The 23,413-nt window shown below is 35.4% G+C and overlaps 4 protein-coding genes across 8 annotated transcripts; 1 reads left to right on the plus strand and 3 right to left on the minus strand.

Annotated features, from left to right (window-relative positions):
- Window positions 1-672: 672 nt before the first annotated feature.
- On the minus strand, window positions 673-3,198 carry LOC133295077 (protein CURVATURE THYLAKOID 1A, chloroplastic). Of its 2 annotated transcripts, none has more exons than XM_061493868.1 (5): window positions 2,973-3,198; window positions 1,941-2,060; window positions 1,675-1,782; window positions 1,466-1,537; window positions 673-959 (listed from the first exon to the last, which is right to left on the minus strand). In XM_061493868.1, exons 1-5 carry the CDS (start codon window positions 3,084-3,086, stop codon window positions 894-896), a joined length of 480 nt encoding a protein of 159 aa, XP_061349852.1. In that variant the 5' UTR covers window positions 3,087-3,198; the 3' UTR covers window positions 673-893. The 2 variants fall into 2 exon arrangements, with proteins under 2 accessions (XP_061349852.1, XP_061349851.1); XM_061493867.1 differs by having other exon boundaries at window positions 1,941-2,038; window positions 2,942-3,195.
- A 343-nt stretch (window positions 3,199-3,541) lies between these two features.
- Window positions 3,542-6,536, plus strand: LOC133295076 (uncharacterized). Of its 3 annotated transcripts, none has more exons than XM_061493863.1 (2): window positions 3,542-4,378; window positions 6,294-6,536. In XM_061493863.1, exon 1 carries the CDS (start codon window positions 3,621-3,623, stop codon window positions 4,365-4,367), a length of 747 nt encoding a protein of 248 aa, XP_061349847.1. In that variant the 5' UTR covers window positions 3,542-3,620; the 3' UTR covers window positions 4,368-4,378; window positions 6,294-6,536. The 3 variants fall into 3 exon arrangements, with proteins under 3 accessions (XP_061349847.1, XP_061349849.1, XP_061349848.1); XM_061493865.1 differs by having other exon boundaries at window positions 3,542-4,373; window positions 6,291-6,536; XM_061493864.1 differs by having other exon boundaries at window positions 3,542-4,373.
- Window positions 6,537-11,486: 4,950 nt separating this feature from the next.
- Window positions 11,487-12,236, minus strand: LOC133295078 (eukaryotic translation initiation factor 1A-like). The gene has a single exon (XM_061493869.1). It carries the CDS (start codon window positions 12,134-12,136, stop codon window positions 11,699-11,701), a length of 438 nt encoding a protein of 145 aa, XP_061349853.1. The 5' UTR covers window positions 12,137-12,236; the 3' UTR covers window positions 11,487-11,698.
- A 7,217-nt stretch (window positions 12,237-19,453) lies between these two features.
- On the minus strand, window positions 19,454-23,248 carry LOC133295074 (BTB/POZ domain-containing protein POB1-like). 2 transcript variants are annotated; one of them, XM_061493862.1, is made up of 6 exons: window positions 22,898-23,248; window positions 22,374-22,495; window positions 21,705-21,832; window positions 21,553-21,616; window positions 21,182-21,461; window positions 19,454-20,658 (listed from the first exon to the last, which is right to left on the minus strand). In XM_061493862.1, the coding sequence occupies exons 1-6, from the start codon at window positions 23,158-23,160 to the stop codon at window positions 19,845-19,847; spliced, it is 1,671 nt and encodes a 556-aa protein (XP_061349846.1). In that variant the 5' UTR covers window positions 23,161-23,248; the 3' UTR covers window positions 19,454-19,844. The 2 variants fall into 2 exon arrangements, with proteins under 2 accessions (XP_061349846.1, XP_061349845.1); XM_061493861.1 differs by having other exon boundaries at window positions 19,455-20,658; window positions 22,374-22,499; window positions 22,911-23,248.
- Window positions 23,249-23,413: the final 165 nt, after the last annotated feature.

Here is a 23,413-nt window from a genome sequence, read left to right on the forward strand (position 1 = left end):
ACAGTAAGTTCAAATGCGTGAAAATTGGCAACTTTCGACTTATTTTGGATCAAATAATTCAACGTGCTAGTCTGAATTAATAATACCTTATGAAGGACATGCTTTGCAAGGATTTAGGATATGCACAAAGCCTAGAATATTCAATTAGTGTAGGCCTGTTTTCTTAGTAGTAGTAGCTCGTGATAGGAGGATTCGTGGGGATTGACATTGTGTAGATATATAAAGGTTAGGTCTTATCTTCATTCCTAATTGAAATTGTTTCTCATTCGAAAGTGTATTACTTGGAGAGAAGATTTAACTTTTCTAGATCTTCCAACCTAACATGGCCAACACACGGAGGCAATTGGTTGGAAGTGCAAAGTGTCAATTCAATTCAAAAACTTAAATTATTAGCTGAAAATCATATTAATGATTTTATATTATATTTCTCCAACATGCCCTCTCATACAAGAACCTAATAAATTTGAAGGGTGAACAATACATAGGTTCTGCCTATCTATACTAAAAAATTTCATAATATTTCATTATTTATTTATAAAATGGAGTGATAAAGATCGAACTAGTGAATAAAACCATTAATATATGGCCTTCACCTAACACGAATCATGTTACATTTCGGTGTTCTATAATCATATATTACTTTCCCTAAATTTCTAATATATGGAAGAAGTAAAAAGGTAATGGTTTTTCCATTGAGAGCCACATACATATAATTTGCTACATTATTTTAACAACGAAATGGGGTTGATAATACAAGAGAAATCGAGGTTGAGAGGAATTCTATTCTACATCAAACGATACATATGACTCTTATACAAGAGATACAGCGAAACAAAAACAAATGATGTTCAAGGAAGATTAACTTCACTTGGTACCTGCCAATACCGTTCGTTCTATTCAGTTCCAGCAATTTTCTTCTTCAGTGCCTCAATATCTGTAGCTAGCTCCTTCCTGCTAGACTGTGTAGAAGTACACTTATATTACTTACAGAGATATAGTGTTTAAGGCGCATGATTAGCCAACAAAAGTAAGAATTCTGATTGCACAAGTAGAATAGAATAAGTAGATCCAATTGGAAAAAAATTCACACGGAAATTTTGGCATGGCCTGACTGAAAAGGGAAAATTCCAATACACAAAGCTTCTCGACTTGCAAGGGTAGGGGTGAGAGTCGGCTTTACCCTTGCCTTTTTGCAAAGAGTCTATTTCCTAGATTCAAACCTCAGACACAAAGAGCAACCTCACCTCTATTCCAAGGCTCGCCCTCCGTAAAGCTAATTGATCACTCCATCACTTTTGAGTATTGCTCATTTACCCACAAACAAAACATCTTAGAACCCCACACACACACAAATAAAACATCAATGGAATCTCAAGCCTTGATATACACAACCACCACTTATGTCAACAAAACAAAACGTGTTAGATTCTTAAGTAGTAAAGTATTGATGGTGTATTTTACGTACCTTGAACAGAAGGTATCGGTAGACAAACCATCCAGTGTACCCTAGCCCTACCAACTCCATAATCTTTGGAAGCTGAAACATAAATAAAATTATTTCAGATTGGGTCACCAAGCTTTCTATAGTATGAAAACTCAAGCATAGATGCATGCTAGCTGATGGCTCTACCTATATGTAAAAGTGAATTATATTCAACAAGTGTGACGGCTTACCAAGGGAACTGAGTTGATGGCACCCACAAGAATTGAAGATAGCCAAACAGCAACTAAAGCACCACCACCATAGAGAAGTACTGTGGACTTGTTTTCAACAGCATCCCACTGATTATGATAAATGGAGAATATTATTTCCACTTGGTTAAAACATTAAAACAAAGATCGCCAAAGGGATTATTGGAATTGCAAGATCATGGATTTTCCAAAAGGAAGTTCAGGACAAAACCAAATTGTTGAAATTAGCCAATTAGTAAACTTCTTGCCTTTTCCTTCAAATCTGTGAACAACTCATTAGCATCTACAGAAGTAGATGTTTCCTCTGAGGAAGCTCTGGTCTGAAGCAGAGAAGATTTTCTGGACTCTGAAGGGGAGGAAACAAGAAACTAATTTAGAATTATGAAAAGACAAGTAAAAAGAAACACATAAAATAAACAATACGACTGAGCTAAAAAACTTAAACATTAAAAACACAACAAACATTAGAATTACAGACACAGAAGGCTTAATTTAGGCAAAGTATGTTATTGGTTTTAAATCATATTATTGTTGCTAAGTGTATAAAACTCTTAAGAGAAGCACTAATCTTTGGTGGGCATTAATAGTCCCTTGCCCGATTGACATTGTAGAAACTCACTAAATTTTCTGGATTAGACTTTGCATTTGGCCAACAAAAGTATCCACTATTAATGATGTTTACCACTCTAAATTTCAAAATGCAAACATCTTTTAGTTACTTAGCAAGACAATGAGCATCACCTAGAACATAGTCAAGAAACATGGAATAAGTTCAAATAAGGCACATGACAACCCGATCTCTCACTTAAGTTAAACCACTCACACTTTAGAAATCCAATCGTAAGAATTTAGATAATAACGGAGAAAAATAAACACAAAAGGAAATGGGGGTGGAAATGAAGATTGCCTTAATTCTCATTCCCACATATTGTTCCATGAGTAAAAAAGATATTACAGTTAGACAGCAACATATTAATGAACTCACATTTCAAATAAAAAACACAACAATGTAAAAATCAATCATACTTACTATGGTTTCAAGTTAATATTTCTGTGAAAAATAATAATAAAGCAACATACTTTATCAGTTTATATAACTCAAACCAAAGCTAATTGAAAACTTTACACCCCATTGTTTTTAAGTCACCAAGTTTGCAACTTTTTGGGCATAAATTCAAGATTTTATCCCTGCAAAAGAAAAAAAAAAGGAAGATTTGAAGATTAAGACTAAGAAGAAAAAAGAGAATACCTGAAAAGTGTTTGAGGGAAGGTGAAAACACAGGGGTGGCGGTGGAGAGGCGAGGAGGGAGACAAGGCAAAGCAGAGCAGCGGGTAACGTTGGTGGTGGTCGGAATCCTAGGAGGGAGGAGCACGGTGGCTGCTACCGCTGCCATTTTTTATTGTTATCTTTGAGAAATGTGAAGAGTGTGATACCTATAAGCCTATCTCCAAATAAATTTTTTTAGCACTTTGGTTGGTCTGACTTTGTTGCTACTTAGATTACTTCAAACTCAATAGATATTTATTTTTATTTAACTTTTTTTTATGAAAAATAAAAATAAGAGAAACTCATGTTGTTTATTGACTTGTTATCCATTATACTATGATTTGGGACACTGATTTCAACAACTTGACACCTGGATGAACCTTGCATTCTCATTGGCTACTTCCCTATCTTCAAAATCCACATCTCAATTTCTGTATCATGAATGTACGACTTGTCTTCTCCTTCAAACTTGGGCCAATATCTGGGCCAGCCCATTGAATTATTCTCCAATAGCCCGGCCCATTGAATTCATCACTCTCCTCTTGTCTTGCCCTACCTTCTTATTTTCCACTTGCAGAAAACCAGAATCACTTCACCACTTCAAAGCTCCAACGTTTTGAGGCACGAGAGAACAAAACGACACCGACCCATCACCCCAAAAATGCTGCGCCTCATAAAGCTGAAACCTTTATTGCATTCACCAACTTCATCTCATTCGGGTCACAACCTCATCCAACGGTGCTCCGTTAGCGGCACAGCGAAAGGGAAGGCGAAGATCAAAGCGGGTCAGTCGCTGAAACGTTCGAAGATCACAGTCAAGAAAGCCGGATCCGATTCCAAATCCGGACCCCCAGTCGGGTCGCGCGAGAGGCAAGAGCGCGAGCTCCTCTACGAGCAATGCCTCAACGCACCAACACCAGTTCGCTACCTCACCAAGAACCAACGCGAGCGAGAATCGGAGCGCGAGAAATTGGGGTTGATGAGCAAGGAGCGGCAGCGAGAAATTGAGATGATGAAGAAAAAAAACAACAAGTTTAAGGTTTCGGAGAAACCCACGATTATTGGGACACCGGGTTTGGACCTGATTACGCTGGGTTTGGTGGAGGCGGAGAAGCTTCCGAAGTATGAGTTAACGGTGGAGGATGGAAGGAGGTTGGCGAAGGAGTATAGTAGGGTTATGATGAGGAAGCATAGAGCGAGACAAGCTGCGGAATCGACGCTTTTGAGGTTGAAGAAAGAGGCCATTGAAGCATTGCCTCAGCATTTGAAAGAAGCTGCTTTGGTACCTGACTTGACCCCTTTTCCTGCGAATCGTTTTATGGCCACTCTCACTCCTCCCATTGAGGGTTATATTGATAAGGTCAGAGAAGCAGCTAACAAGATCAGTGGATCAGAGAAGATTAGATGATCGCAGGTTTGGTCAGTACATGTTTTTGTTTTTAGGATTATGTTTGAATTGATAGAAAGAGATGAAATGGAGGGAAATGTAATAGAATGGAATGGATATTAGTTGTTGTTGTTTAAATTGTTTAGAATAGGATGGAATGAAATGGGAATTTATGAAATATATTGCATCTTATTCTATTAATTACATTTATTTATTTTTTGGAGAAATATTCTCTAAAGTAAGCTTGTTTGCAAAATGCAGAAGTTAAGATCACAACATAATTTAGATTAAATTAAGGATATGTTTTTCAATAACATCTCGAAGATCCCAACATTCATCTGTGGTGTGGCCATGACCATCATGGAACGCGTAATATTTAGAGTGGTCAAATCCGTCCTTTGAATGTCTCCATATCCTGGATTTGGAGGGAGATGACTTAGACCGAGCTTCTTAACGTAGAATACGTAGTGGAGTAGTGGGCAAACAAAAAAGGGTGGGGTTTGATTGACCAAATACAACTTCTTGGATTTAATTGTTTAGAAAAAAAAATTGAATCATAATTCGATACTATTCGAGAGAGACTAAAACAGAGTGAGAGTACGACTCGATTAGTATAGAGGGGGTTTTGTAAAATTAAGCTTGTTTGCAAAATGCAGAAGTTAAGATCACAATATAATTTTGATTAAGGATGGATGGACTTGTGCACTTTACAGATTAATTTACTTTATTGGACTCTTAATCCTTAGTTTTTCTTCTCTCTCAATTTGGGTATAAGATGTAACCAAGTTATTATTTATTAATCTGTTTACTTCACAAACAATAGAATGGAAACTTTCCTCCTTTCTATCATAAAATATCCATACAATGGAATGATAATTCCGTTCTATACTTCTATTTTATCTCATTTCAGTCTATTTTACCCACAATTAGATATCTAAAAATAGGTTAAGTGATATTATACTGAATGAAACTTATGATTTTTTCTTGTTTGGAACAAACGGGAGCGGAATTGCCCTTTGCAGTTTGCTCAAGCCACAGTAAGGGGGGTTGAATATGTTAAATGACTAGTAATTGCACTGATATATATATATATATATATATATATATATAAAAGAGGCAGGATCCTTTGACACCGGTGTCAAATTTGAAGTTTGACACTTCATCTGAGAGCTATTAGATCAAAAAAGATCAATGGTATCACATGCTTATAAATCAGAGTCGTTGATCTTTTTTGATCTAACGGCTCTCAGATGAGGTGTCAAAGGATCCAGCCTCATATATATATATATATATATATATATATATATATATATATATATATATTATGAAAGAAATTCAATAGAATGTCAAATTAGTGGCTTGAGCAAGTGATTCAATTGTCGGGTTCTAACTTTTTGTGATGATAAATGTTGAGTGGAAGAGGGATCCTTATATAAAATCGAATGAAAGCACCATATCAAGGCAGAAAAAAATTACACAAAAGACCTGAGCTTTGCTTTGGCTTTCTACAGCTTTAAAATTTCATGTTGGCATGAGTGACTCATTTTTGGTTGATTCATTCCCGGTGATTCATGCCATAGTCACCTTTACTTGCTGTTCTGTTCCTGTATCCTGATTCCTGGAGATTCTGATCCTGTATCTATGTACACATTGTATGCTGCTTTAAAGCAATTGTGTGATGAGTGTCAAATTAGGAGTATGCTATGTACCAATAAATTGCCGTTAGATGCCTCTTATACTGTCTCCATTGTGAGTTTTGATGCTACTGCAAATTCTTCATTAAAAGGATATTAGGTCATTGACATTTTTTTGTTAAGATGGGATTGCACTGTTCTCTTCCCTCTTATTTCCTTCGTATTGTGATAGCTTTGATTGTCAGTTATCTCTTTTAAAACGAATGAGAGAAGCTTAATCATAGCTGTACCAACTAATTTGTTTGAATAGCAGGTTCACCTTCAAGTGGCGGAAGCATTTTTCTTCTAATGTGGTCGGCGAGCTATGGAACTTGGATTCCTTAGGTTGTGGCAGAATCTGAAAATGTGGAGCTTATTGAGTAATAAAAATTGTTCTCAGAATGGTAGTTTAGAGGAATAACTCGTGAACGTCAAGTACTTCAAGTCTTTCTGTATTTTCCCTTTTGATAGGAATATGTGAATGAGTAAATCATAATTTTCCTTTTTCTCATATAAACTCCAGTACCATAATCTCCCGTGCTCATCATTTGTATAATTGTGATGTGCTTCATCAATTTTAAAACTTGCATCTTAAGCATTGAGAGAATTTTTTTTGTTAATTCCCGGGAATATGTTAGGAAAGTGAATTTTTCATAAATGTTATCAAAAAGCTGTTTGGTAAGTCAAAATATTATTAGGAATGTTGACTCAAGTTTTCTGATTTTATGTTTGGTTAATTGTAAATATTACTCGGAATGAGAATAATTTTACAAAACTAATCTCTATAACCCACTTTCCAGATAAAAAATAAAAATAAGCATGATTTCCAGACTCGATAAATAATAATTCCAGTAACAACGTTCTTCACATTTTTATCTCCCCTTTCTTCATCATCACCATCTTCTTCGGTTTGTGGTTGTTGCCCGCTCTCAACCCACATATTCTGCATTGCCATTCTCTCCGTCTTGATGCTCAGTCTTACGAGATCTTTTGTTCTTGCGCGGTTTCTTCTTCTTAGTTTGATCCTCAGACTCAGGTAAAACTATTCTCTCTCTGTCAAATGTCAATATTTAACCGCTCCTTAAATACATACTGATTCTATAATGGGCATTTTTTTTAATACAAAATATTTAAGACACCTATATCCCATCAAAGTTAGGTAAGGTAAGACCCTACAACTTGTTTGAAAATTTTCGAGAAGAATTACATATCACCTACCAATAAAGATCTTATATTGGCCAGCAGGGTTTGAACCAACGCACTTAAATGATATGGACCAAATCCTTAGCCAACTGTATCCGACTCTGCTGGCCATTTTTTTTTTTTTTTTTGAATTATACAATTGAGTGGGCAAACTTAAACAATTTTGTATGTTTTTGGTTGAAAATAATCGCTTCTACATCTACTGTCTTCCGTGTTTTGTTTTTTAGATTCATGTATTTATAAACGACTTTTTGAGATATTAACCATAATTGACTACTCAATTATCTAATTCGAATTGAATAGAATCATATAGATAATAGAACCATATAGGCAGTAAATTCTTTTTTACTAAATTATTTCTAATGTAAAATAATTCTTTAGCAGTTGATGCACATAGTATTTATGAACAAATTTGACACAGCGTGAATGAAACTTTGAATTAGGCGGAGCGTTTTATTCCAAATTTGTTTAAATTGAAGCATAAACGTAACATTTGAAGTTGGCTTTTATTTAAGGCTCAAAATAAAAGCATCTTTGTTTCTAGGTCAAATCATTTCTACATTTGTGGTAGAAATTATTTTTCTGCCACAAACAATCAGACACAAAATAAGAGTGGGCTCTATGTTGGTGTCTCTTTCTTCTTTATGATTTCTCTCTCTCAAGTGTTTGTGTCCACAGATACAGAAATGATTTTATGTTGTTTCTATTCACCCATGACTTTATAATGCTAAAATGGACGATATTCAATGCTCGGGAGAAAACTGAAATCGTTGGTTGCATAACTCTACACTCAGTCATATTTTTTCGCTTAAAATCATGCCAGTTACCAATGCTGTACATCTCCTTGCAGTTGCTAGTAATGAACTACAACAATATTATACATTACTGCTTAAATTCTTGCTCATTAAGAACGGTGTATATATATATAGCTTAGTGCAATCTGGTCTGCACTTAGACATAATAAAATAGAGAAAAATATTTATGCAGTCACTGCATATAAGTTATCTGTATTTTTTCCAAAACGACATCGTTTTGGTATTAAAATCTTAAAAATTTATAAATATAAATATTATTATAACTCTGAAATAAATTAAAATTATAAAAATATCACGATTTTCGCCTAAAAACAACATCGTATTGGACTTACTGCAAATTTAACTGTCGTAACATAACTGCAGAAGAAGCGAACCCAATAAACTATACATTCTCCGCTCACGACTTATCATTACCACATAAACAGTAAGACAAGGCCTACGGGGAATAGCAAGCTATAATACGTATGGAATACTATCATTAACTAACCATAGATACACAGTTTACAATTTACACCCACACCACATTCATGAAGTAACTCCATAAATACATTCAGACGATGGATGACGAAGATCAACCACTCAAAAGAATGGGAAATAAAATTCCAAGATATATCTTTTACGTTTGAGACGCTGATAGAAATTTTGATAAGTGAACCCACACAAGGGGCACAGTTCTCTTAGCATCTGTTTTTTTTTCTTCTATTTCACAAGACTCGGAACAATAAGTTCTCAGCCATTAGGACCATCAGTCATTGCCCATTGTGAATGAAATTCCATTATATATCAAACAAATAAAATCAGAGTAATACACATATTCCATTATATATATTCATGCATGACTATCCTTAAAAAATCTAGTGACATCTCTCACGAAATATAAGATGGAATCATGTTCATATGAACATAAAGATCTGTTTAAATATACCAGCCACATAACAAGATCTTCGAAAGATTCAGTCAACCTTCCCCATCTCAGCTAAGGGTGTTAACGAGCCGAGCCGAGCTTTGCTCTTAAAAGGACTAAGCCTGTACTTAAATGTGTCAGCCTGATCAAGTGTGTTACCTGTTATAAATATAATAATTGCTGACTTGTGGCCTGACTTATTTACAAAAAAAATAAAAGCCTGATTTAGCCTGTTAGCCTGTTTTAAGAAAATAAGACAATAAAAATTTATCCAAACTGAATATATAATCAACAACACTGGTAATTCTATAAATATTTATAAATTCAAGTTATATCAAAACAACACAAGATAGAACAAAATCATTCAAAAACTTTGTTTAACCAATAAAATGAGATGAAATGGATTAAGGAGAAAGAGAGGGCTATTACAAGCAGTATAAAAAAATATAAAATAAAATAAAAAAATAATATATTAGGTCGGCCTGAAAGGCTCTAAGGCCGAGCTCTTGAATTGAAATCTGAGGCCTTTTTACTAAACGAACTTTTATACAAGTTCAAGTCTTGTGCCAATAACCAATTTTAAACATGTAAGCTCAGACCTTCACGAGCGGAGCGAAAAGCCCCTGACTTGTTTAGCACCCTTGAGCCTAAGGGCCTGCTTGATTATATTTTGATTTTTTATTCTTAAATATTTTTTTGTAAAAAAATTATTTTTTATATTTTTTAAAGTTAAAAACCAAAAAAGAAAAAGAAAAACAATCCAGACATATTTTTTAAATTTAATTATAAAAATAAAAAAAATTCCAATTTTTAATTTTTTTTTTTTTTTTTTGCATAACAAGCTTCACAAACAAGTTTTTTTTTTTTTTTTTCTGAAAATCAAAATTATTTTTAAAAACTGATTTCAACCAATCCCCTTAAGTCGCTAGAATAAGTGAAACATAACAAACAAATCCCTATACTCACATTCTATTCCGTAGATCATATGAACATTGCCGAGGTCATTAAACGAATCCTCTGCAATTATATTTTGAACCGACAACCCACTAGCCTATAAACAGCTTGCTTCAAAGACGGGAAATAATCCATCAGCAACTATGAAAGACTGCAAGACTAAAGACTCCTATCCAATGTTTTAAAACTCGGATCGATCATCGACTCGATCAAGGTATTGAGTTACTGGGTCAATGGTTCAATTGAATTTACTATTCACATATTAAAAAATATAAACATATTACTTATATTAAAAATTCACATAAGAAAATTACAAATGAGCTTCAAAAAATAAATTGGTTCTCAATGATAACAAATATTATATACTTTTAGGCTTATCTCTAAACCTTATTCTAACATTGAATTAAAATTGTAATGTAAGCTAAATGCCCCTTTTGTGCCTCGACATAACACAAATAAACTAAATCATGATAACAAATAATAGGCATGAAATATACACTAAGAAGAAAGTTTCTATCAGATGAGACCATAAGAGTTTATCCAACTTAACTTCTTTAGATCATTATAAGATACAACTAAATTAAATAAACGAACTGCACTAATTCAAAATACCTTCTTATTTTTACTTTACTTTTTAATCATATTTATTACAAAATATGAAAAAGATTTAATTCAAGAGTTCATAACAAACAAACAAAAATATTTAAAAAAGAAAGTTTTACAAAAAAAAAGATGGTCAACCGATCTAACCTGGGTCAACTAGGTCATCGAGTCTCGACCGAGTCAACCGATTTAAACCAGGTTGACTGCAGAACCAATCCAAATGACGGCTCAGACCGGGGAACTCACTGGGTCACCGAGACCCGGGTCGAACCGGCCAATCCGAGCCGAGTTTTAAAACACCGCTCCTATAAATCATTCCACGGAACAATGATGATATCATCATACAAGATACGAAATGCGTGTTGTGGGGATCATCATGAATGGGCCAAACTAGATCAACCACATTAAGTGGGTCCCAACATCATATCTCAACCCAAAACCTTAAGAATTGAATTCATGAATCCATCTACTTATATAGTCTTCACTTATCCCATATCAATCATCACGGGACTCAATCACACCTAAATATGCCAACACATTTCACATAACAAGCTATTGCCAAAAAACACAAACATCACTCTTCCAAAACCACCACACATTTAAACCAAACTTCCTGATAACATAGTTTTCCCTTACATACAAAAAAAAAAACTTCCTGATGACATTACATCCTTCATCCGATGATGAAAACAAAAAAAAAACAGACAATTTCAATGACATAGGTCAAACACCTCTTTCGGCTCAATACAATCGATCAACACATCAAACTAAATCAGATATCTTCATCCTCATCCCAACCCCAAGAGCTAAAACCACTATCAAAGTATACCCATTTCTACCATCGAAGAATCCACATGGTTATTTTTTTTTTCTCTCTCTCATCAAACAACACATCACAATAAAAAACCAACACTCGGGGTATACTACCACTCATTATTACATCAAACAACAATTAAAACAGCAAAAAATAAAAAAATCATAAAAAAATAAACTAAGATAACTGTATCACTGTATTCAATTCAAACTAACCATCCACTTGTTGTCAAAATACACAAAAACCCATAACACCTCAACAAAGTTCCCAAACATTACACATATCATTCATCACCATATAACATTGTAATTTTAAATTTTTTTAACAAAAAAAGAAAAAATGGGGGTATAGGCAAGGGAAATGGAAAGTTGGAAACCCTAAAGAGCTTAAATTTTATCAATATCCTCATCCTCGAACTCGATGTAATCGTTACCAGCACCGTCCTCGTCGTCGTCGACGCCACCGCCGATGCCCTCGTTGATCCTGAAAGATTCCGGTAGCTCTTTGTAGGCCTTGAGGAGTCTGGCCTCGTCCGGCATGTATTTAAGGATGACGTCAGCCTTGTCGTCTTGGTAGTCACGAAGACCAACGAGGATAATGTCGCCGGCGGCGATCCACACCTTCTTGTGCATCTTGCCGCGGATGTGGCAGAGTCGCTTGGTGTTATCGATGCACAAGGCCTCGCAACGACCGTTACCGAGCATGCGTTGAACCTGCGCGTATTCCTGACCGTCCTCCTTGAACACTAGCTCTCTCTTCTCATCGTCTGCTTCGTTCTTACCCCTCTTTCTGTTCTTCCCTCCCTTTCCCTTGTTCTTCGGCATGGTCGATTCAAAAACCCTACCTCTCTCTCTCCCTCTCTCTAAAACCCTAATTCGATTGCGATTTTTGGGAATTATCTGCCTGTGCCGGTGTCTTATGTGTTAAGAGAAATTAGTGGCTATTTTGAAATGGACGATATTAGCGCTACTCTTTTCCTAAAAATGACACTGTTGTCCCCAATGTGAATATAAAGTTGAATTTACGATGATAAGTAAAAAGAAGAGAAAATATTTTGAAAACAGATCAGCTGCCCACAACGTCCTGCATGCTCCTTTCCGCACCCCAAGCACCTAGGAGTGGAAGGAGGCCTAGCAAAATCTCCCTGCTACGAAGAAGTCCTCTTGAACTGACCAGGCGCCTGCTTAGCCGCAAACTGCTTCCCTCTGCCCTTTCTAGCAAACTTCCTGTCTTTCCAGGAAGTGGAACTACTCGTTCCCGTCGTCTCAGCAATCTTGGCCTTACTCGTGATACAGACATCTCGATGTCCAAACACTGCTGCACTATAACACCCCGTGTATACTCGATTTGTTGACATGTCATCGTATTAAGCCACGCTTAATATAAAATGCGGAATATCTTGTTTTTTCAATTATGACGTCATTATACTTAGCCAAGTTGATTACTTAATCAATCTCATAAAAATATCGTCTGTATGTAAATTGCAAAAGACAGCTAACTGAAATACCTCAAAAGATAAATAAGTGAGTATCTAAGTCACGGATCTACAAAACGTAGTCCGGACAATATCCTGATACCTTAATACAACTCGCATCTAAAAATATAAAGTTAAGTCAATGTGGCATGGACAAACCTCATGCTCACCAAATGGACAACAAAACCAACAAGTCTCAATACCAACAGCATGATAATGGAAAAAGCATAAACACTAAGCAGGTGCATCAGCATAATCAGTAAACATGTCAATCAACTAAGCTCCGGCCTCCTGCCGCTAGAGGTCTCAACCCCTGGGTTACATGAACCTGAAATAAGCGCCCCAAACGTGGGGTGAGATCTATGAACAGAAATTTCAGTAAGACAAGGGGTCCTCAACGATCTTCCACCCCAAGCTCACTTACATGTGCAATATAAGTTCCAAAAACAGTTAAACATTATAAGTTCCAAAATAGTGCAATGCAGCAGATAATCATGTCATGTGTGTTATAACTAATCTACTGGCCAAAGAGATGCAGGAATACGTCTATTACCCACACTAATGCAAGACGCCACTTGCACTCACTCACAATGTATACTCTCAAGTGCACAAGATGGAAGAAGAAGAATCAAGAGAAAAGGCTAAGACTTGGTTGGTTTCAAGAGAAGAAAGCAATGGAATAGTGTAACGAAGGGTGGCAGCTCCAAATAGCACCAGAAACTCTACGTGGGAGTGTTTGAATTCTGACCTAAGGCATTGTGCCCTAGTATATAAATAGGTCCACTTAATTAATCACACAGTATTAACAATAATAGTTACGCTTAGCATTTTAATCTCAAATTTGGGATTCTAAACCTAGCCGTTTTTCCAAGATTTATCATATTTTTATTTTATTTTTCCCAGCACCTTTCTGATACACACTTTTCCATAGCCAGTATCAGTTCTGGCACCAGTTCTCATTATTTTAACTTGAAACTTGTTTTACAAGTCCTATATATTATTCTAGTGAAATATACACACTTATCATAATTTTCTGAGATACTTCACCGATACGCATTTATACCGAGTAGCATAATCGGTATCTGCACTTTTCGTCAGAAAAGCGACTTTCAGCATTATTAATCACTGACCAATATTATTTAAGCCTTATCATAATTATTAGGGTCAATTATGAAATTATTTCCTAATTTCACATAATTAATTAATTAACTTCCTTAATTAACGGTGCAGGTTCTTACACATACTATTTGTTATCATGATAATTGATAACGGTGACACTTTTTTCTTAGTGTATATTTCATACATACTATTTGTTATCATGGTTTAATTTATCCGTATCATGTCAAGCACAAAAGGTGCATTTAACTTATATTGCAATTTTAATCCAATACTAGGATATGGTCTAGAGCTAGAAGCTTAGAAGTATATAATATGTGCTATCATTGAAAATCAATTTTTTTTTTGAAGCTCATTGTTAGTTTTCTTATATGAATTTTTATTAATATAAGTAATATTTTTATATTTTTAATATGTGAACAGTAAATCCGGTTGAACCAGTGACCCAGTACCTCGACCGGTTCAATGACCGATTCGAGTTTTAAAACACTGGACTAATCTACTTTGGTGCCATCTTTATACTACCATTATTGCAAATGTAAACTTTGTTTGTAACAGATAAAATATATCAAATGATATTACCAATATATATATATATATATATATATATATATATATATCAAATGAGATGTCATTGCGTAGATCTCGAAAAGTATGTGGAATCAAAAAAAGAATTACTTGATTTGGATACCTGAATCAAAAGTTGTGGCCTTATGAAGTTTTCGGTTAAACTATTAACTTTTTGTGACACGTGTCAACATCAGACGATTCACTCCTAATTTAGGCGTGAATAGTCACGCCTAATTTGAGCGTGAATGAGTGCAATAGATCCGTAAATTGGTTCGAAACAGTAACTTATTCGTAATTATTTATTAAATATGTAATATTTTAATTTTTTTTGCCAATTACTAGGGGTTGTACGATAACAATTTGAGATGGACATGATAGGCATGCTTTTTATCTCAATTATGTTTAATTTGGTGTTCTAAATTCATGTATGATTTGGGTGATATGCTCGAACTCAGTGGCGGAGCCACTTTAGTGCATGCTGGTACCTTGGCACCAGCTCACTTTCAATAAATTGTACTTATTATATATAATTATATAGTTAATTATAATTTATCCCGGGTTAAAATTATAATTTGGCACTATCTAAAAATTAAAACATTTTTTTCAAATACAAGTAGAAATTAAACACACAACTTAATATAAATTAGCCAAACCTCTCACCATTCTCGTGGCTTATTTAAAATATATTTATAAACAATTGTTCCAAACATCTAGCCTATGTGAAATTTTTGCTCTCTATCTCTAATTTTAGTCTAGCTATCAAATGGAGGTAGCTTTTACAAACACGCAATCTGGCACATTGCTCGAAGGTGGGTCTTCTCATCACAGCAGAGAGATGCAAGAAAGGGGGACTGATTTTGAAAGCTTTGAAAAAAGCTTTAAAAAAAGGAAAAAGAAAAAAAAGAAGGGTAGAAAGGAAAAGGAAAAATCTGAGGTTTGACTGCTAGTGATGGAGCTGCTTCCTCTTAGCCTCTTGTAGTCTGGTAATTTCATTTTTTTATTTCGGCGAGCTATTGCCTATTATGTTTATTTTTTTGCATTTTCTTGAGTTCTTGTTACATGGGTTCAGACGTTTCGTACTTTCGTTGGTGTTTTAACTTGATTTGTTTTTAGGTGTCAAGCGCTTATCATTTCTCAAATTGTTTGAGATAATTTTATCTCCGACTACTAAACCATAACCGTACAAAGATGGATCAATAGTAATAAAGGAAAAGAAAGAAAAAGGAAATCATAACCATTCAAAGGTAAATCATTTAATATAAGAAAATAAATAAATAAAACGACGTAGTTTTTGGATGGACGAAGATAAATATATCTCAAGCTGCTCGAGAAATTTTGTTCTCATATATATATATATATATATATATATATATATATATATATAGAGAGAGAGAGATGTAGGATCCTTTGATACCAGTGTCAAGATTGAAATTTGACACCTCATCTATCAAATAAGATCAATGGTATCACATGCTTACAAATCAGAGCCATTGATCTTTTTTGATCTAATGACTCTCAAATGAGGTGTCAAATTTTAAATTTGACACTGGTGTCAAAGGATTCTATCTCATATATATATATATATATATATATATATATATATATATATATATATATATATATATATATATATATATGAGGTAGGATCCTTTGACACCGGTGTCAAATTTGAAGTTTGACACTTCATCCGAGGGTCATTAGATCAAAAAAGATCAATGGTGTCACATGTTTACAAATCAGAGTCGTTGATCTTTTTTGATCTAACGGCTTTCAGATGAGGTGTCAAACTTCAAATTTGACACCGGTGTCAAAGGATCCTGCCTCTATATATATATATATATGGGGAATGTTAAATTTACAATTTTTTTGTTTACAAACTCTTACAAACTACACTATGTCTGATCAGTCATACTTCAATCAAGAGTGTATGACTGGTCGTACTTAGTGTAATTTGTAAACAAAATTTGTAAACGTATCATTCCTATATATATATATATATATCCATTAAACAATCAAATAAGATTTATTGTTGTCATGTTTTAGTATTGTAATGGAAGAGAAACTAGTGCGTGTTTTAATTTGGTTATAGAAACTCATAGTGAGGAAAATGTGTTGTTTATACAGGAAAGTATAAAAACTCATATTTGGTTATAAAAACTCATATTTTACTTGTAATGTTTGTTTCTTTTCCACTTATTGAACTAAGTCTCTTGGTTTGTATCCTTAGGATAATACTTGGTTCATTACTTATTATGCTATGAGAGGAAAGTGAAATACTTACCGGAAAGGTTAATTTCTTTCTATGTTTGCTTTGAAATATAATTATGGGCAATTATTTATTTAAATTTTTAATGTTATGTGACATTATTTAGTAAATAATTTAGATAAACATTCTAGAATTCATAGTAATTTTTGTTCCTAGTAAATTTGGATCAACATCAACAACACCTTTATCCCAAATTAATTGGGGTCGGTGGTAGATGAACCCAAATGAAAGATACAAAAAAGTTGAAAAAAGAAACATAAAAGTAAAAATAAAAATAAATAAATAGAATAATATAAAAGTAAAAGTAAAAAAGAAAGGGAAAAGAAGAAGAGGGGAAACGAAAGGGAAAAGAAGAAGAGGGGACCATCTGGAACATAGGAATAACAACGGGTCTAACCCTCCACCATGCTTATAGCTTTTCTCCATTCCGTTCTAAGACAAACCGTCCGCCAATCTATATCCCACTCCATTAAATCTTGTTTTACCACCTTCCCCCAAGTAAGTTTCGGTCTACCTCTACCTCTTTTTGTGTTGAGCTCTTGGTAACAAACTTTTGTTCTTACGGGAGCATCTAGGGGTCTTCTCATTACGTGCCCAAACCACCTCAATCTAGGTTCTCTCATCTTCTCAGCCACCGGTAGTACTCCTACCTTTCGTCGAATATCTTCATTTCTTATCTTATCCATCCTCGTATAACCACACATCCACCTTAACATCCTCATCTCTGCTACTCCCATTTTATGCTCATGTTGCCTATGTGCTGGCCAGCATTCAGCTCCATATAGCATTGCAGGTCTTACTGCTGTTTTATAGAATTTTCCTTTTAACTTAAGGGGGATTTTGCGGTCACACAAAAACTCAGATGCACTGCGCCATTTCATCCACCCTGCTCTGATTCTATGATTTACATCCTCATCATTCTCTCCACCTTTTTGCAAAATAGAGCCCAGGTATTTAAAAGTGTCTTTCTTGGGTACCTCTTGATCACTTAGATGCACGGGATCTTAGTCTACATCTCCTACTAGAGAAAACTCACACTTCAGATACTCAGTCTTGCTTCGACTTAATGTGAATCCTTTAGATTCCAATGTGCTTCTCCACAATTCAAGTTTTCTATTAACACTATCCTTGCCCTCATCAATAAGCACAATATTGTCTGCAAAAAGCATACACCATGGCACTTCCTCTTGAATATATTTTGTTAGTTCATCCATAACTAAGGCAAAGAGATAAGGACTTAGAGCTGACCCTTGGTGTACACCTACCGTGATAGGGAAATAACTTAATGTTCCGTTACAAGCTTTCACACATGTAGTAGCCTCATCATACATATCCTTGATTACCTTTACATACTTTGATGGTACCTTTTTCTTCTCCAGAACCCACCATAAAACTTTCCTTGGAACCCTATCGTATGTTTTCTCAAGGTCTATGAACACCAAATGTAAGTCCTTTTTCTTTTCTCGATATCTTTCCATTAGTTGTCGCATCAAGAAAATGGCTTCCATGGTACATCTTCCTGGCATAAATCCAAATTGATTCACTAAATTTGGATAATTATGATAAATATTTTGATATATTAAATTTTTTGACACCACCTAAATTTTATTCTTGGCTCCGCCACTACTGGAACTAATTCTGTATTCTATATTTATGTATGATTTGGGTGATATGCTGGAACTAATTATGTATTCTATATTTATGTATGATTTGATGAGTTAGGATATTCTTACTACCCATTTTTTTTACTACCACTTCACTACCACTCTAATCACCATTGGATTAGAGGAAAAGTTCAATGAAGAGAAAGAAAAAAAAAATAACTTTTGAATCCAATGGTGATTAAAGTGATAGTGGAGTGGTAGTAGCAAAAATTGGTAGTAAGAATATCCTACCTCTGATTTGATATGCTTGCATGATATATAGACGAGACATAATTCAAATTTACAAGATTTTGTTACATTATTTGGGGTTCTGTGCTATTTTTCATAATATACCCTGTAGAGAAAATGTATAGGCCATGCAATATCTTACTCTTATACAACTCTTTTATCCTATGTATCCTTATTCTATACTGTGTATCAAAGAAATCCTTAAAGAAATAAAATAATTTACTTGATTAAGTAAGCTTAAATTAGACTAACGAAAGTAGGTCAAAAATAAATTAGACTGTAAGCTGTTAATGGACAACCTAACCGATTCCTATCTATATCTGGAATTTACTTGAGCTCAAAATCAAATATCAACTATATTGTTTTTGTTTATACTTTAGCATATCCCCATTTTTTTTCCATACCGGTCTACGCAAAAAAACTAAACCTATTTTCACCCGTTACCAAATAAACTTGGTACCATTTGAGCATGACCTCATATCACATTATCCTGGTTTTATTCCTATGGAGAATATAATCGAGTGACACCATGAACTTCTAAATATCTCGTGATTTGATCAAGGACTAGATTCACATCCAGCACCCACCGTAGAATTCATTAGTTTGATCCTTTGTTCTAATAGAATAGGATTCCCTGTCCAGCAACGTGCAGAGCACTGGATCACATATTGCAATAGTCAATTCTTAAACATCCTTCACCGCATGCTCTGATCGTACATGCAGTGTCATTATGGATAAGGATGTTCACCCAGTAAATAAAGATTTTCTTAGATTAAGTAAACTATAATTTACCAACAAACACTTTCAGGATGAAAATTTACATTTCCAAAAACTAATGTGCACCTTAATTTTTCAAAAACAAATTCAGAGATTTACTCTCTCTCGAGACCTAGATAGTGCCCATGCACCAGAAAGACTCGGGCCATGTAAAGTATGAAATCAAATCAACTTAGAAACAGAGTTTTTGAGCGAATCACGGAAATAGAAGGCAGGTTCACAGAAGAACCTAGATAACACTAAACATCATCTAGATGATAAACCACGGTCCTGATCATCATTTCGATCTCATGTAACACTAGCCACCTTGTGCACATACCCTGGATATTAAAACTTTTTAATAGATTACAGCAGGTTAACAGAAGATGAGAAATCGACTACTAAAAAAAGGTTAGGGGTACCAATTGGAATGAAAGTTTGCGAATAGAAATAGGGGGTCAATGTCTGATGGTGAGTTCGGCTCTAAGGTGGAGGACACCATTAATGAAGTAAAGACTATCCTCAGCCATGAACGAAGTCCATGGAATCGCAAATAAGTTTCTATAGCCAACCGCCTTTCCCCCCGTGAATGTGTAGTTGCCTTTGTACTTGCTAACAAATTCCTCTGTTGGCCTAGACCTCGCAGCAAATTCATAATCAACTGCAAAGCTTACCGAGCCCTTTTCCTGCATTCCCAGAAACAGTCCAAAGCAATGAAAAGAACTCTGTTGGTCCATGTTGCAATGTGCTGATAGAAAAAACCCCTGTCCACCCAAATGGAATGCCTGAGAATAAACCCGGCCAGATGGGAACAAATTGTTACACTCCTCCCGCTTCAGATCCAAGTACACCACACACTGCTGCCGGGGAAGTTCAAATTCTACCACCTTAACGGGGCGATACTTATATGCCCGCTCCACAAAGCGACGGTTCGAGGAAGCAGACTCTTCTGCTGCCAGTGACCGCTGGCGATGTGGAGCCTCAGCCTTGAAAAATAGGCCCTCAAGTACAAGCTTGGATGCAACATCATGGTCAAAGTCGTTACAGGTTAAGACCTTCTTAAGCTTTCGGCAGGTCATGTAAGGGAAGCGAATTAATCGCGCAAGCTTTGTACCCAGGACTTCTCGCCTTTCTTCCAATTTGCCATACTGTTGTCTAGCCCACTTCAAAACGAAGTCATATACAGCATCTTCTGATGCAACCTGGAGATTGTCACTAGACAATATCGCCTCAACTCCAGCTAGGGGCAAGGCCATAACCTCTTCCTGGAACCTGGTCATATTCAAGATTTATTATTATTAGCATTCAAAAAGAAAAAATGACATTGAGATTAAAACAATAAACAATATAAACAAGAGAAACAGGTATTTTCCAAAAGACCTTTTGTCATGGAATGCCATTATAGAAAAAACTTCTCTAAAAAGTTTATAATCTATGAAGTTGATCAACCAAAAGTAGCAGCCATCCAACAAAAGTATTATTTATAAGGGTTCCTACCATTAAGAGGCAATACACAGACACAAACACAAACAACCACACACACATTAGAGTCACTTTAAATACATGATTCGTTTCTCATGCCTCTCTAGTCTCCAACAAGAGCAATGGAAAGAAACTCAAACAAAATACAACAGAGCGGATACAACTGAAATCAAAATTTTAATATGACCAGCTAACAAAAGAGGAAGGATGAAGAAATTATAAATCCCACTCAATAGAAGAGAATAATCAAAAGAGTTTATAATGCTTGAATCTAAGATAATGTGACTGAAATTAAATAAAAACAAACACTTACTTGCTTAAATCCTTGTAACGACCAGCAAGATACTGCTTTGCTGCATCAGTCAATGGTTGGACTGCATCAGCCATTAAGACACTAGAAGGAAGCTCTAGGTAAAGCAATGCATAGTCAGGAGTCATGGGCATATTCCGCAATAACCGGCTACAGTATCTCATGCATGAAGCAACTTCAAATTTATCAGCAGCCATCAAAACATCCAGCAAAGCAGGTGCTGTAGTCATTTTCAAGGTATTACTGTACATAAAATTCAGTAGCTCCATGAGAGCAGCTTCTTCTGTAACATGCAAAAGAAGTATGGCATTTGTAAGATAACTCTATCAGGGAAAACTAAAATGACTAGGCAAAGAACCAAAAGATGTTCATACCAGAGGCATTGATTCTGAGGGTGACATGTCTCTGTTCTGACTCCCTCATCCCATTTGAGAAAAGCTGCAATAAGTAAATTAACACTGCTAAGCAAACAAAATTTTAACAGAACTATTCAAATTACCCTATAAAGAAGAGAGATCTTCACTACCTTATAGAAGAAAGGACTTTTAGCAGCCAAGATTGGAGAACTAATATGTAGTGTTTTAACTTTAACAAGTGCACCTGCTGAGCAATCCATGCTCCAGTTTGAATCATTGCTATTTGCAGCTTCATCACCTATATTATACCAAACCCGAAAGTGTTCATAGAGTAGAACTGATAACTTCATACTCAGGGAAAGGATATCAGTTTAAATTATACTCTTGTTACAAGCAAAAGGAGAATGTTATGCTTTTTGTAAAACGCTAATTAAAAGCCAAAAAACCAATCCCAGTTAAACCCAACTAGCGAGGATGGGATGGAGGCAATCCTTGTACGCAGTGTTACCCTTGCTTTAATTGCAAAGATGTTGTTTCGGAATCGAACCAATGACCTTTGAGTCGTGAAGGAACAACTTTATCACTGCTCCGGTTCGCCGACTTTGTAAAACACTAGTAACTATATTAAATTATACTCTTGTTTAAATCATATTATGGGTTCGTAGCGATTGATCTTATGGATTGTAGCATTTCATTGAGAACATGTTTACTAAGAGCAACAAAAGATAGAAAAAGAGGGAGGGGATAGGCAAATAAAGTGGGGTGGGGTTGGGGGGAACAAGTAAGAATCTCTTAAAGCATAAAACTCTATAATTCAGATTGTTAAGCAATTCAAATACCTGAAGGGCATTCTTCAACCATTGCAACAGCCTCTTCATCTTGATTTTCACAGGCCACACAATCATCCATATCAGGTTGATTCCCATTCAAAATTTGCTCGTCGGGCAATGGAGTTACATCCACAACTGCTAGCAAGAGAGCATATATTAGGGGTATGGTATGAGAAAATACATGCGCCTACACAAACATTATCCAACACGCACAAAGCAGCACTTTTTAGACAAACATCATTAAATGCATAGAACCAAGCTTTTATGTAGCTTTAGGCAAACATTCTCAAAACTCATAAGTAGAAAAGCACGGAAATTACAACACTCCCTCAGAGTCCCATTTATATCTGGTATCATTTCATTCTGGGAAAACTCGATAAACAGGTTTCACGCGTAGAATCACAACCAATTTTGCTTTTAACAGTAAAAAAGCTAGAAACCCTTGAAGATGTATCGAGCCAAACAATGAAAAGAAAAAAAAAATTCAGTTCCATTTCTCCACCGAAGATTTTCCAGAAAATCACAGTGACAGAGAGAGAGAGAGACCGTTTTCCTTCTTGATATCCTCGCGTCTCCTCTTGCGGTGGCGCGCCCAGTCGGCTATGGTGGTGACACCCTCGATATCGGGTCGGGTATCAACCGGATCACACATGATCTCGATCCGGAGAACCCTGTCGGAGAAATTACTGTCGTTGAAAGCGAAGGCGAAATCGGCGTCGGAAGTGGAACTGCCGCGAGACCACTCGGACTCCATCACCATAACCGGGTCAAACAGATCCGAAATCGAATCCTTCATCGACAAAGAAGAACAAAGAAGAATAACAAAACCCTAAGATGAGGTTCAAAGAGGAGAGAGAAAACAGGTGAGAGAGAAAGTGGGTGTGTGTGTTTTTGTGTGTGACAAATAAGCTTTCAAAAAATGAAAAGATGCAATCCATAACTCCAATGAAGTTCATCTCCAAAACAAATTATTATTATTATTAACCATTAATTACTGCTACTAGCCTACTACTACTCTACCAATGTTATTATCAATTAATTTTACCATT

The sequence above is a fragment of the Gastrolobium bilobum genome, unplaced genomic scaffold, assembly GCF_033153095.1.
Source record: "Gastrolobium bilobum isolate Gb01-03AN ecotype WA unplaced genomic scaffold, APGP_CSIRO_Gbil_v1 utg913, whole genome shotgun sequence".
In the NCBI taxonomy this organism is placed as follows: domain Eukaryota; kingdom Viridiplantae; phylum Streptophyta; class Magnoliopsida; order Fabales; family Fabaceae; genus Gastrolobium; species Gastrolobium bilobum.